Here is a 13,878-nt window from a genome sequence, read left to right as displayed (position 1 = left end):
CGGCATGCCAGCATTGCTGGATCCTGTTTGGGATTACTGAGCATATCACAGTTGAACCTCTGACCCCGAACATGATTTTGAAATTAAATCCAGCCGCCAGTCTAGGCTCTCTCGGCAGGGAATCCATCTTGCACAAAATATGTGACACACACACAAGAAACCGAAAGAGAAGTGCCGCGCACAAAGGAAGGACACTCGATAGGCTCCACATCATCTCCTTCCTTTTCAGATTTCTTCCACCTCCTAACTCAAGACTTTGTTATACAATGCCCGGAGTCTAGAGGAGACACTGCTGTTGCCATTGACAATGGCATATGGTTACTGACACACCAGACGGTGGTACTCCTAGCCGGCATGGAGTGGCCACGTATATATTGAAGATATCTGCGTGCTTTTCATTCCACTTAAGCTCCGTTAAACATATTTAAAGTACGTGATGTTAAGTGTCTCCCGAGCATTTGGGAGCGACCTCTACCCTCACTCCTCCTACCATTTTGCATAAGCAAATTTTAATATGTTTAACTCGTTTCTGGTTGCGAGCAGGCGGAACTTGTGGCGTTAATTTTTAACGGGCCGATGCCTCGGGTCGACAGTCTAGGCCGGCATCGTACATAAATGTCAACCCGGCGCGCTCATCCATCAATGAGCCCTGAAAAATTAACACTGTGAGTGACAGTGGCAAAGGACTTTCTCCTTTTGGGAACGGGAAGTGGGTTATGGGTAGTGGCAAGTGGCTGAGGCCTGTCGCTTTAAATTATGCAAAACGTTACAATTCCTCCGCTCGTGGCCTGCCAAAGGTATTGCCAAATGATGAATTGTGTGTTTGTGTGTGTATGTGCGGTTGAGCTGGGAATTGGCGAGGGCAGTTTCATAGATTAAATTTGATTATGCTACATTACCCGACAACGACAACGAGTCCGCTACGTGATCGACAGAAGGACTTATGGCCATCGTCGAGGGCCATAAAGCCATTCAGCATTTCGGAGGCCAAAAACTAAAAGGATTATCGTTTTAAAAATGTATGAGAAACTTTCGGTTGCGGTTTTGGCTTTCAGTTCTCGATGGGACGATTAAAAGCGGGTATTCCCCCCAAACATGTCGGTATCTAACTGAATTAATTATGTATTTGGAAAGGCATTCAAAACTAGATAGTTGGGAATTGCTGAATTAAGTGAACAAATATTAGTTTGCTAAATGGTTGTTTAAGCTTTAAATAAAATCAAAGAATAATAGACGATATAAACACCATTTTTATAGCATACTTTTAGGTACTTGGTTAAGTGATTTGAAAACCTCTAAAGCCTGTTCTCTCAACCACAAACTTTTTAACCACTTTTACTTTGCAAAACCTAGCTTAAATGAATTTCAAGTTTATGGAAACCGGAAAAAGAGTCAAAGAACTCTTGAAAACCAGTGAACCAACCTCAATGACTCATTAATTAGAGCTTGACTCGACTCAATTAGGGGAATCCACGGTGTTTTTTTCTTCATTTGCTACGAATTTTGACTCTTTTTGATTCGCTTCCACTCGCTCTTTTTTCTATTTTTCTCTTTCTGTGACATTTCGAGGCTGTCTTTCATCAATTAAAAACACGAAATCATTTACTTCACTCTCTCTGCACTATACCACACACATCTAGCAGATCCTTAAAAAACACACCACCATTAGCACACCACCCCTCACGTCCCCCCTCACAGCTTGCTAATACGTTTTTTACGAATTTCTCTCTTCTCTACTTCTAGTTGTGCTTTTGTATTTGCCAATTTTATTGAGTGTAGCAAATCTAAATCCAAAACAAAATCCAATAAAACAGAAATAGAAACCAGAAACTTTAGAGAAAACATCAACAACAACAACAATACACCACAAAACTACAAGAATAGAGCATTTTGTACAACAACAAGCAGCTAGCACCATTATCATCAGGCTAAAAAAGACTCATTTGAATTGCAATAAATAAAACAAGAAGAACAGCAAGCACGTACACAATGTGACAATAAAACAGGCAGCCCAGCAGTAGCATCTAAAAAGCCAAAAAGGAATTTAATTGCACGCACTAGAGACGAGAAACGAGAGCCAAGCATCTGCGGTGTTAGCCATAAATGAAACCCAAATAGCCAGGAAAACACAGCAGGAGAAACAACACAGTGATAAAACCAAAAAAAAAAAAAAAAAACGCACAAGAAACCCACTAAGAGAGAGAGTATTCAAGAAACCCAAAACCCTGTCTTTCCGAATGTCCTTGCACCTTTAAGCTCTCCGTGTTCACATATATATATGCGTGTGTCCAGAACCACAGTCACCAACATCACCACCACCACCACCTTCCCCCTCATCCGAACCACGATCGGTGTGCGTGTATATGTGTATAGCAGCACCATCTAAAGCACGAAAAGTTAAGAAATCAAGCAAGCAAAGATCCAAGCACTATCACAATAAAAACCAAAGAAACCACCAACAAAGCAACAATAATAATCGCGTGAAGCCACCAGAAAAAAACCAAACCAAAGGCGCAGCCAGCCAGCTGAACCACCGATCCGAACCGATCGCACTCTCTGTGAAGTCTCCCTGGGGCTGACAGGTCAGAGTGAATCACCCTAGAACCAACCTTAGCCTAGCCTAGCCTAGCCTAGCCTCCTTGGTAGCTCCCGCTAGCTCCGATCCCCGATTGATCCACACCACCTAACCACATACCAGCACCACAATTGCACATTACTACCATAGATACCCCCGGCAGTACTACTACCGCATGGAGCGCGGCACCAGCGGTGGTCAGCAGCAGCAGCATCAGTCGTCGTCGCACCACCACCAACACCAACAGCAGCAGCAGCAGCAGCAGCAGTCGCACCACCACCAGCAACAGCAGTCGCATCATCATCAGCAACAGCAGTCGCGACATCATCAGCATGTGGTGGCGGTGCATAGCTTTGATCCGTATTTGACTGCCGGCGGGGCGGATGAGGAGCATACATCGGGCACCTCGTCCTTTGACAATCCCGCCACTAAGAAGAAACCACCCAAGCTGAAGCCCATCCATCGATCCCTGTCCATGGCCATCGATAATTATGCACCGACGTCGTCTTTGGGTGAACTCGATTATGACATGGAAATGGGCATGGAGATGGGCATGGACATGGATCTCGATACGGAATTGGATATGGAGGGCGAGGGGATTGTCATCAGTGAGAAGCCGCTGATCCACCGCTCGGCCTCGCCCCTGCCCCATTCCCGATCCGGCGCCCTACCCCCGCAGACCCTAGCAATCCCAGCACATCAGCAACAGCAACAGTCCTCCCATCCTAGCCTGCAGCGTGGCGGCAGTGGTAGTGTGTCGCCAGCGCTATCAGCCCGACAGCAACACCAACATCATTTACTCCAACAACAACAACAACAACACCAACAACAACTTCAGCAACAACAACAACACCAACAGCCACACCAACAACAAGCGCAACATCAGTTGCATTTACACACTTTTCAGCAACTGGCCGCACAGGCCGCTGCTGCACGGCATCCGCACCAGCAGCATACACTATCGCACCGCCAACAACAACAACATCCGCATCAGCTTCAACATCCGCAACAACAACATCCGCATGCGCACCCGAAGAGCTCACCAACCTCACACGCTGTTAGCCCAGTGCTGGGCCAACAGCACCGACAGCAGCCGGACATTTATCTGGTCAGCAGCAGCAGCAGCCTGGGCGATGGTGTCGGTGTGGCCAGTCTGGGATTGGGCATGGGGATGGGGATGGGCATGGGCATGGGACGATCGTTGGGCGGGAGCACATCGCCCATACAGTTCATCGATGTGGACGATGTTGTGCCCGGCCAAACGATTGCCTCGCAACGACCCATGCACACGCATCCGCTGAAGAAGAATCTGTTCCGGCGCTCCGACACCATTGACGTCCATCCGTCTACCAATTTTCAGATGAAGAAAACGCATTCCTTCCACGCGCAACAGGATCCCGCCGCCCTGGACCAAATACAGCTGGCCGTGGCCGCCGGCTCGGGTGCCTCGAGTCGACGCACTAGCTCCGTACGAGGCAATTTCCTAATGCCTGGCCCACCGGCGGGTGCCAAGGAGATCTCACGTTCGCCCTCACCCAGCCGGCGGGGCTGTCGTTCGCATCGATCCTTCAACGATCCTGGGAGGAGGCCCAGTGTCAAGCCCGACTCGGTGGTGGAGTCGCAGATACGGCATCCTTCGCTAAACGATGATCTGATGGAGCCGATGAACGGACGAAATCTTTTTGGGGCGCCCACCAATCTGTCCCTGGAGAACGAACTGTTCGTGGACACGCGCTCGCGGAGCAACAGTCACACCAAAATGGAGGAGCTCGGCCTGGCGGAGATCACTGCCGCCGCTGTGGCAGTGCAGCGACTGCGCAAGCACTCCGGAGCGGGATCCTTTGAGGATGCGGCCGCCGGTCATAGTGCCACCCACCCGCCTTCGGCAGCGAATAGCGTGAAGCAGAAGCGGGAATCACATCATCCCCACACCCGCCAGCAAAGTACCCACAGCCTGGAGCTGGATGGACGTCCCTCGACCTCGGCAGCAGCAGCAGCGGCGGCGGCGGCAGCTGCAGCCGGCGGAGGACATGGTCTGCAGCTTCACAGTGCGGCGGCGGCGGCCAGTGCGGCGTACCACTTCAAGCGGGGCGCCCAGCACGGTCGATCGCTGTATCTGTCGCCCAGCAATCTGGAGGAGATGGCCGTCCATCGGCCAGGTGTTCTGGCCGCAGCAGCCGCCTTCCAGGGCACCAATGCCAGTGCCAGCGTGAAACAGGCCAAGGCCCTGCACAGCGCCAGCGTGCGGCTGCGCAGCTATCGGGAGACCCTCAGTGCCTCCAAGAAGTCCAAGAGCTTCATCGGAGATGCCAGCGCTGGCAGCGGTCCTCAGGCGGGCGACGACTTCGAGCTGAGCTCACCCCACCGACGCAACAGTCGCCCGCTGTCCACGGCCGTGCCTGGATCGAGCATCGAGGAGATCAAGCGAAGTCCCAGGCCAATTTCCGCCTCGGCTGCAGCGGCTGCCTTTATCGAGGAGAAGCGACCCAGCTTCGAGCGAAAGACATCGCTGACCTATGACCATGAGCTAAGCGATGCCGCCTTTGCCGCCCAGGTGCTGAGGCCATTTCATCACAAACTGGCTGCTGGAAGGAAGGGTTCCGTGACCGGGGGTTCACACAAACTGAAGAAGAAGTCGCTCAGCGATGAGACGGACGAGGACGAGGCGGCGGACCGCAAGCGCAAGCGCATCGTGTGCATCGTCCTGTCCACGGTGCTGTTGTGCCTGGTGTGCGCCAGCGTGTTCGTGCTGACCATCACGCTGACCTCCAGCTCCGGCCAGGCCGGAAAGAAGGCGCACTCGTTCAGCAGGGACACCCCCGTCCACTGGACGGGCATGCGACCATCATGAACTCGAACGCACAGGCTGTGCTCTGGCCAATACACCACCACCTACAACCTGCCGACTCTGGACTTTTGGATTTCGTTAAGGTTTTCGTTTTCGCTTCCGCTTCCGCTTTCGCTACAGCTTCAACTTCAGCTTTGACTATATGCTTTCGTTCCGCTCTACGTTTTGCTTCCTCTGCGTCTACCGGTTCACACCGGTTCTGGTACTGATTCTGGTTCTGATTCTGGACCGCTCATCTGACGTCCTGCCACCAAGGAGGAGAAGGAGCAGAAGCAGGATAAAGAGCAGCAACCATCAAGGAGTCTGTAAGTAGGCAAGACCTGAGTGTGGCCTCTCCCAAGACAGAGATGGAAACACGAGCTGACCAAATTTTTGCCTTTGATAAGTTTCCACAGAAAGTTCAGAGCTATGATTAGAGGGGGTTAAGTATCTCTGATATGTTAAGTATCTAAGAAAGTTTGTCCAAAAACCAATCATAAAGTTTGGGAATAACTTTCAAATTTATTTGCTCAACATTGAGCAGAGCTCAAAATACAGAAAACGTTTTAAAATTAAATAAAAAATCCCATCAGAGAGCCTTCAACAATTGGAATTCTCTGCTGCATGCTTTTCTTTTATTTTTTAACAACTCCCTGAAATCGTCAATTATTTCTATAAATACTTAAGCGAAACGAGTTTCCATCTCTGTACATACCAACTATGCAAATCAATGAACGAGGTCAGCTTGGGTCCATTATCGGGCTTAAAGCACGTAACCGACGCAACTACAGTCAGTGGGGCAATATTGCCATATGTCCTTACAGACCATAAAACTGTGCAAATACAAATATGTATGTCAGCAAGCGCCCCCGCATCCTTTTCCCCAAACGCCGACCAACGTTGCCCCATTCCCCAAACAAAGCAAACAAAACAAACATGAGGAGGAGCTGCATGTGTGTTCCGTGTGTGTGTGTGGCAAGGAATTTTCAAATATTGAGCTGGCAAAAGCTCAGCAAAATCTCGAGCATTACATAACTGACTAACTGACTAACCTGCCAGGCAAACACGCACAGGGCCATAAAAAATGATGCTGTACTTACTTACCATGACTTTAATGACTTTGACTGCATCAGGAGCCGTCGGAGCAGCAGCAGCATCTTCTTGCCGCAAAGCCAAACTAATCAGCACGTGTGTGCGTGCCAGCATGTGTGTGTGTGTTCCGACTCTCGGTGGGCGTTGGCAAGGTGACTAACTGACCGACAGACAGACTGCCAGACAGACTAGCAACCAAGGCCTGCGGAGACCTTTCCTTGGTTATCCTGCTCTTTTTTTATACTCTCGCTTAATAGTTTTGTTTGTTAACGTGTGAGTGAGTGTGCAGCATCATTACGGCACGGTACGCCTGGTTTCCTCTTTTTATTATGTGTGCGTGTGCCCACAGACAGGAGGTAGAGGTGCCTCCTGGCCAAACACACACACACAGTCTTAATTCCACGTTGACGACATGGAAACTAGGTTACTTTTTCAACTGCAACAACAACAAGGCAAAAAAAAAGAATACAAAATATAAAAAAAAAATAAACTAACAACAATTGTTTATTATAAAGCAAGAGGCAGAAGCTGTAGCATAGAAGCAGAAGCAGTAGCAGTAGTAGTAGCAACTCATGCTTAGTTGGCTTCGATGGCCTTGCTTTGGAAAAGTCTAGAGAGAGGGAGGCAGAGTCCTGGTCCCGTGTGACCGCTAAAGTCCCCAAATTGCCAAGAAAGAAATGCGACAAATTGACAGTTCACTGAAGGAACTTAGAGGTCAGAGAAAGAACTATCAAAAGAAAGTTGCCTCTTATCGCAAAAGTTCAACAGTGAACTTTAAAGGGAAACCGCTTGTCCAAGCAGAAAAGGAGTGGTAATATGTCTGTCCTCGGGCTATAGCTCTCAATAGAGTGGTTAACTTGAAGTTGGCTCAAACTTCAGGCAGGGAAAAAGTTATGCCAGACCATATATCCATCTAGCTTCACCTATAAAGCTGTAACAGGAAAAAGTACTTTTATATTGGCCTTTCTACCCCCGCAACACCACAACGGACCACAATGAATGTTAAATTATTTGCACTTGACGTCCTTCCTGTTGTAATATTCGTAATTGAAAGCAATGACGGGCGAGTTGTTCCAACAAGCTCTTCATTAACGACGCCGCTCAAATCTGTTGCATGTTGCATGCTTCCCATCATCATCATGCTCTAGTTAAACCGTAAAAAAGAGAACTAATGCCACTGGCACACAACCATTGGACTGGGGAAGCAACAAAAGTGCATCAATAAATTCAATTTAAAGGTACAATAGATGCCAAACAATCCCTGGGGCCAGGACGAGTCCCATTCCCAGTGCTAGTACCGGCTTGCTAATTAGGCGTCGGTCTCCATCCGTCAGGCAAACTGGCGTGACGGCAGCTGGCTAGGCCAGGAAAGAGAGAGAGCGAATCTGTGGGAGAGCCAGCTCTGGATGCTGGTAGCGGGGGCCCTTTTGCTTTCAGCACCACATTTATAATTAAACAACATGAAAGACAAAGCGCCCGGCAGACAGAGCAGGCAACTGAATGGAAGGACGAAGAAAGGATGAGGAGCGAGGGACGTGCCACAAAAGGATACGGAACGGGGGAGAGGGCGTTGGCGTTGGCGTGAGGCTCAAAGTTACTCGGCAGCATTTATGAGCGCCCATAATGGCTGTTAACAATTTAACTTGTTTACCGGTGGGAAAGTTATATGTTAATTGGTCTCGTATAGCCTCTCGCACACACACACACACACAGGCGCACGCGAGCTGCTCCAGGAACTGGGCACGCACATGGCTCGCCCACGTCCTTGAGGACAGGTGGAATGATCAACTAGACGATGTCCTGTAACAGGTTCTAAGCTTTAAATGAGCATTAAAAGGGGATAAAGATAAGGCAGGCCAGAAAGAGTATTTCGATGTATTTTAGAGTCTACTTTTAGGCAGCAAATTAAGAGTTTTGAAAGCTCTAGAATGAAATTTTAATAGAAATGAGAGTTAACAAGGCATTTTTGGTAGGAAAACGAAAATAAAAAAATAGGGAAATTACTTATACTTCTCCAGACGGACCTCAAATGTTTTATATTATAGAATTTTGAAACCTCTAGAAACAAATTTCAATAGTAATGAGACTTATTAAATAATTACCTAAGCAGAAACCTTCTTTAGTGAATATATGAATCTATTCTATATTTGAAATAACACCAAAGACCGCCCAAAGCCTAAGCTCCTGTCCAGCTGGCCCTAAGTCCCTAAGTAGCTCTGCTTGTTCCCCCCCAGGCAAACACAGACTCTCCTCCACACATGCTCAAAGGATTATTAATCTGCGCATAAATATTAGCAGCATCACACCCAGATCCACCCTTTCAACCGATTGGAGGAGCAGAGCAGGCCTTCTGCTGAGTAGCTTCTATACAAAGGCTGGCCGCAAACAGCACTTGGGCCAAGTGAATAATGGCAGGCATCGTCACCTGTTCAGAGCAGCAGCAGCATCAGCCAGGGGTTGTTGCCACATCCTCCCTATGCCCCATCCACTTGGGCATTAACACGTTGCGATTACGCCTCATAGACCATGCAAAGCCACGAGCACGGGAACTGGTAGTCGGGAAACCAGGATGTGTCCAGGGCTCCGCTCACACTTATTATGTGGCCTTTTGGCCCATATATGCATATATATCCATATACATATGTATATGTGAGTTTGATGACGACAGCAGCAGCAGCAGCAGCTGCAGCAGCACCAACAATGTGTGATGTTGCACTCGCTGGCTGCGGCCTGGAAATGGGATTACTAATTTTTGCAATTAAATGAGAGCGTAAAAAGGGGAAAATTACTTACATTTTTGCTCTAGCCTTGCTGCTCTAGCGAAAGCCTGTCTGTGTGCGTTTTTGTTTTTGGTCTGTTTGGTGGCAAGAATTTTTTAATTAAATTTTCCCTAGCGCTTGCATTCAGGCTAGCCTCTGGCTCTTTCCCTCTGAATTAGCAGCGCTTTTCGCAGCAAATCAATCAAATTTAACACAACAAAGGACTTCAACATATTAAGTGAGCAACAGTTTCGCATGCGAATAAACAATCCCACCTGGACAGTCACGTAGTAACGATATCGGTGTATCCGTATCCGTATCCGTATCTGGTGGTTCTCTGTCTGCCTCTGTGTGTGTGTATATATGTGCGCTTGTGATTGATTGGCAAACAAATTTTGACACTTTACACAACACCCACGGGGGTGCGGGAAGGTGGGTAACCAATGTTTGCTTCTCCTGATACTACTCCTCCTCCACCTCCTCCTCCTGGTCCTGCTGCCCAACGATTTCCATTCCCTGTACCATTCCAACTTCAGTTTGTTGAGCGTTAATTAAAACTGCTGTAAAATGCACAAAAGCGTTGGGCAAACAGCAACCGCGACGACAATCGCAGGGGGTCATGTCAAGGGGGGTTTTATCTTTTTTTTCTGTTTGTAAAAAAGCGAAATATCGTGTGTGAAAAAAAGGGTGGGGGTGGGGGATATATTGTACATATACAGATGCGAAATGTGATAACCCAAAAAGCGGAAACAGCGGAAGTTAAACTATGTTGGACTGTGCTTAAAGTAAATAGTCTGGATTGATGAAAGTTGTATTCGAGAATTCATCAACAGGCATTTACTTCAACTGCAGTTCTAACGAAATGCAACTGGATAATAACGAGTGCGCAGTGAAATTTTTATTGTATATTTTATATATTTATAAATTGATCCAACAAAATAACAAACTTGTTCCATAAGAGTTATAGCTTAGTGTAAAATAGAAATGAGTTTAATACAGTAAAATATAACCACTTTGAAATCCTTTTTAGATATGCCCAAAAGTATGCTATGGTACATTTTTAAAAGAACACCGAAGTCTATATTTTCTTAAAATCAACTTTTTGCGCATTTTTAAACAATTTCCCATATTAGATATATCTTTAAAATATGTCTAAAACTAAAAAACGAAATATTTTACAAATCAAATTAAGGTCCATACATTTTCCAAGGTTTCTTCTTATGAAATCTTTTTAAGATATGCTTAAAAGTAATCTAAGACAAATTTTAAACAGAAAATCAAAGAAAATGTTAACCAAAGCATACTTTTCGGCATATATTTAAAGAATTTTAAACCCCCTAAGCTATTTTCCAATATTTTATAAGCGGAAATTCAAAAGTGAAAATCTATTTTGAAAATTTAAACCACACCAATATCACTTACACCTCCGCCTTTTTATCGTTGACAGTGCGACAGGAGAACGAGCGGAACTTCCGCGAGAATCTGGAGCGCACCTGGATGATGAAGAATCGCACCGAGCTGAATCTGCAGCGCCAGCAGATGGACATGCAGCTGCAGGTTCCGTGAACGGAAGGAAGGAAGTGACACCGATGGCAACAGATGCGACCGGATCCGGATGCGATGTCAGATGCGCAGAGGGGGAAATGTCAGCGGTTGGCAGCAACAACCATAATAACAACGACGACACTGGCAAGGACACAACCAAGAGTTTGTGTGTGGCAGGAAGCCAGAGGGGAGCTTCTTGTACCGCTCCAGCCTTGTCCCCTTTTTAACCATTAATTTTCGTCCTCCTCGTTTTCTCAGCCCTAATCAACGTTATGCGCACAAAAGCAACCAAAGAATAACAACAAGAGATCGAAAAAAAACAAAAACATAGAAAACCTAAAACAAAAGAGAGAAATTGTTAACTAAAAAATAATAGGAGGAGCGAGCACTCCGAAGTGCTCGGCTAAAGCTAAAGTTAATGCTAATTGTAGTTAAGTCTGCCCCGGCGGAAATCACTTGTTTTATATCTAACTGAGAGGTAGACTCCACTTAGAGCAAACAAAAACAAAACACAAAAAAAAAAAACAGAAGAAAATCAAAAGTGATGTCAGTTTAGTCAAAAACGTTGTTTATAGAGTTACTTCGATGGCATTTTAAATGTTAGGTCCGGCACGTTCTGGTTCTTCAATTCGCCAACAAAAAAAATATGTGTATACCCATTTAAAGATCTTTATATTTGGTTTCATTTAAGTCTGATGTAAAAATATATATGGTTTTAATTCGATTTCCGGCGAAATCATTTACCAGAACGGACTCGATTGTCCTGTAATTATTGTGCTTAGGATCTAGTGCAGGACGACGACGCCAATTAAGCGAAAGGTTTCGATTGTTCAGTTGATTAGCCAAATGGTTTCAATTTTTCTTTAGCAGAGCTTTTCCCTAGGTTTTCCTTAGCCCCCCGCCCCCACCCCCATAAAACGGCGTCGTCGAGCAAAAGAAAAAAATAGTACAGAAAAGAAAGTTGGTCAGTAGTTATGTCTGAAACTAAGTTGTTAACTGAAAAGTACTCCTAAGTAAATGTTAATAGCAATAAACAACAGAAAAGTTTTTGTATCTCTTAGATGGCGAAATGAATGAGAAGCGCAGCAGTATTCCAAAATACAGTTTCGGTAGCAGAACAGAAAAATACGATTTTCATAGGATAAACACACAACACAATAATTGTAAAAGAATCTATAGATTTATTCCCCCACTTGGTCCTGGAAGGAGTGGAACTTGTGCCAAAAAAAACAAGGGAGAAATCCTAGTAGGAACAAAGCAACCCAGGTTGCCTAGAGTAAAATTAATAAAAAATAATGAGGAGTGTGAGAGTTAATTAGCGGATCGATGTGAAACTGTTACTTAAGTGCAAAACGAGCTTGTTGTCGAATTAATTTTAAAGAATGAATTAAAAACTAAGTGAAACTAAGCTAAATGTTACATGTTTTTTTAGGTGTTCAATGTTACAATTAATTTGTGCAGCAGCGCTAGCCCCTCACTATACTTACCATATATGTACTGTATAGTATATGTACTAATTTCAAACAGCCTGTGTGCTCACTCAGTTGCAAAGTTTAACGACAAAATTTAGCTTGAAGCTAACTTCTATCGGTTTCAGCAGAGAGACGAGCGTTGATTGCTTTTGAATACAAAGTTATAAACGAACGAATTGGGCCTTCTTCAACTTTCTCCCTTAAATTACAATTTACAATTTCGATTGGGAAAATATGCCCAAAAACATTCGCTCAACTGCACATTTTGCAAATTAAAAGCCTTCTTGCCAAGACAAATGTGAGTTTGACAGCCTAAACATTAGCTTAATGCGTTTCCACAGCCACAAACCACAAGGTTTGCCATTGATTTATTCACATAAATCAGACATGTCTGATATATAGACAGGGAAAAATTACAAAGTCATTGTAATTGGTATTAAATAAATTGTTTTGCTAGCTATTACGGGGAATTTATTCCATATAAACCATTATTTTAAAATTAGATTAGAAAATATCTTGTGTAATTGGTTTTTCGAGAAGTTAATTGCCAGTTATAGGCTTTTTTGTTATCTAAAAGAACTCTACACAATCTTAATTGTTTATTTTAAGCTTCTTTGTTGAATATTTATTGCAAAAAAAATAGTTTTGCCTTAAATAAGTTCACATTCATATTTATATTAAAAACATTCGTTTATGGGTTTGATTTTTTAGAGGTTTTCTGGCAACTGTATTCTTTTTTTATAAATTTATTATTTCTTAGAGACCCTCAAATATTCATTTCAAGTTATTTTAAGAAATATTTTTGAAATAAAAAATGATATTAACAATTTTTCGGTTAATTTAAATAATTTAAAATACATTCTATAATTGGTTTTATTGTTTCGAATGGTTATTTTGGATGTTATATCCTTTAAAAATAAACTATAATTTTTTAGAGGAGCTTAGTTTGAATATTTTGATAAATATTTATAAAAACATAATTAAATTCCTTAAAAAAAATCTTTTTTAAAAACCAATTCCCTTCATTTTTTTTATGAAAATAAGTTAAAAATTTCGCACATTTCTTGGAGAATTTTGGAGAAGGGAGACGTTCAACTCGGCAGACAGGTCGAAAAACAAATTGAAAGCTTTAAATTAGCTCAATAAATTGTAAACAAAAAACACTTAATCTACTTAGGGCGGCAGGAGCGTTGTTGTTGTTAAATGCAAATACAAGTACGTCAAAGACAGACACACACACACACACACACACACCTCATTCAGATTTGTAAGATTTGCATTTCTTGGTCCTGGAATCAATATCATATTTGACCAAAGGCACACACAAAGGCTACGGAGGCTAAATAATTAAATTCAGATTAACAGAGACACGGCAAACCACAGGGGATATTTAATATATAAACAAAAACAGAAGCAAAACATTGTGCTTGATAATTGCATTTAACAAAGTTGGCAGGCGGAGGCGAAGATATATATACTTGATTTAACCGCATGCTATAGCTAACGAAAAGGTAAACCGGAGATTAACTGACGAAGGCGAGGAAGGTAAATTCAGAGAAAACTAATTAAAAACCCAAACAAACTAATGTCTGTAATTATGGCTAGATA

At 44.2% G+C, this 13,878-nt stretch overlaps 2 protein-coding genes across 6 annotated transcripts in view; both read left to right on the top strand.

The window, feature by feature from the left end:
- The window catches only part of LOC108076411 (uncharacterized), a 40,368-nt gene extending 34,912 nt beyond the window's left edge, over nucleotides 1–5,456 (top strand). For all 3 annotated transcript variants that reach the window (XM_070284732.1, XM_070284731.1, XM_017169252.3), the window contains one exon: nucleotides 1,744–5,456. In XM_070284732.1, the coding sequence (XP_070140833.1) occupies nucleotides 2,751–5,426 (2,676 nt within the window). In that variant the 5' untranslated portion in view covers nucleotides 1,744–2,750 and the 3' untranslated portion in view covers nucleotides 5,427–5,456. The remainder of the gene's footprint in view (nucleotides 1–1,743) is intronic.
- The window catches only part of LOC108076413 (pneumococcal serine-rich repeat protein), a 77,407-nt gene extending 65,244 nt beyond the window's left edge, over nucleotides 1–12,163 (top strand). For 2 of the 3 annotated variants that reach the window (XM_017169254.3, XM_070284185.1), the window contains exon 8: nucleotides 10,701–12,159. In XM_017169254.3, coding sequence (XP_017024743.1) covers nucleotides 10,701–10,819 — 119 coding nt within the window. In that variant the 3' untranslated portion in view covers nucleotides 10,820–12,159. Of the gene's footprint in view, nucleotides 1–10,700 lie in introns of all 3 variants that reach the window. The other variant, XM_070284186.1, reaches the window with a different exon arrangement.
- Nucleotides 12,164–13,878: the final 1,715 nt, after the last annotated feature.

Source organism: Drosophila kikkawai, chromosome 2R, assembly GCF_030179895.1.
Source record: "Drosophila kikkawai strain 14028-0561.14 chromosome 2R, DkikHiC1v2, whole genome shotgun sequence".
NCBI lineage: Eukaryota > Metazoa > Arthropoda > Insecta > Diptera > Drosophilidae > Drosophila > Drosophila kikkawai.
Note: the sequence above shows the minus strand (reverse complement) of the source record. Positions and strands in the feature narration are given on the sequence as shown.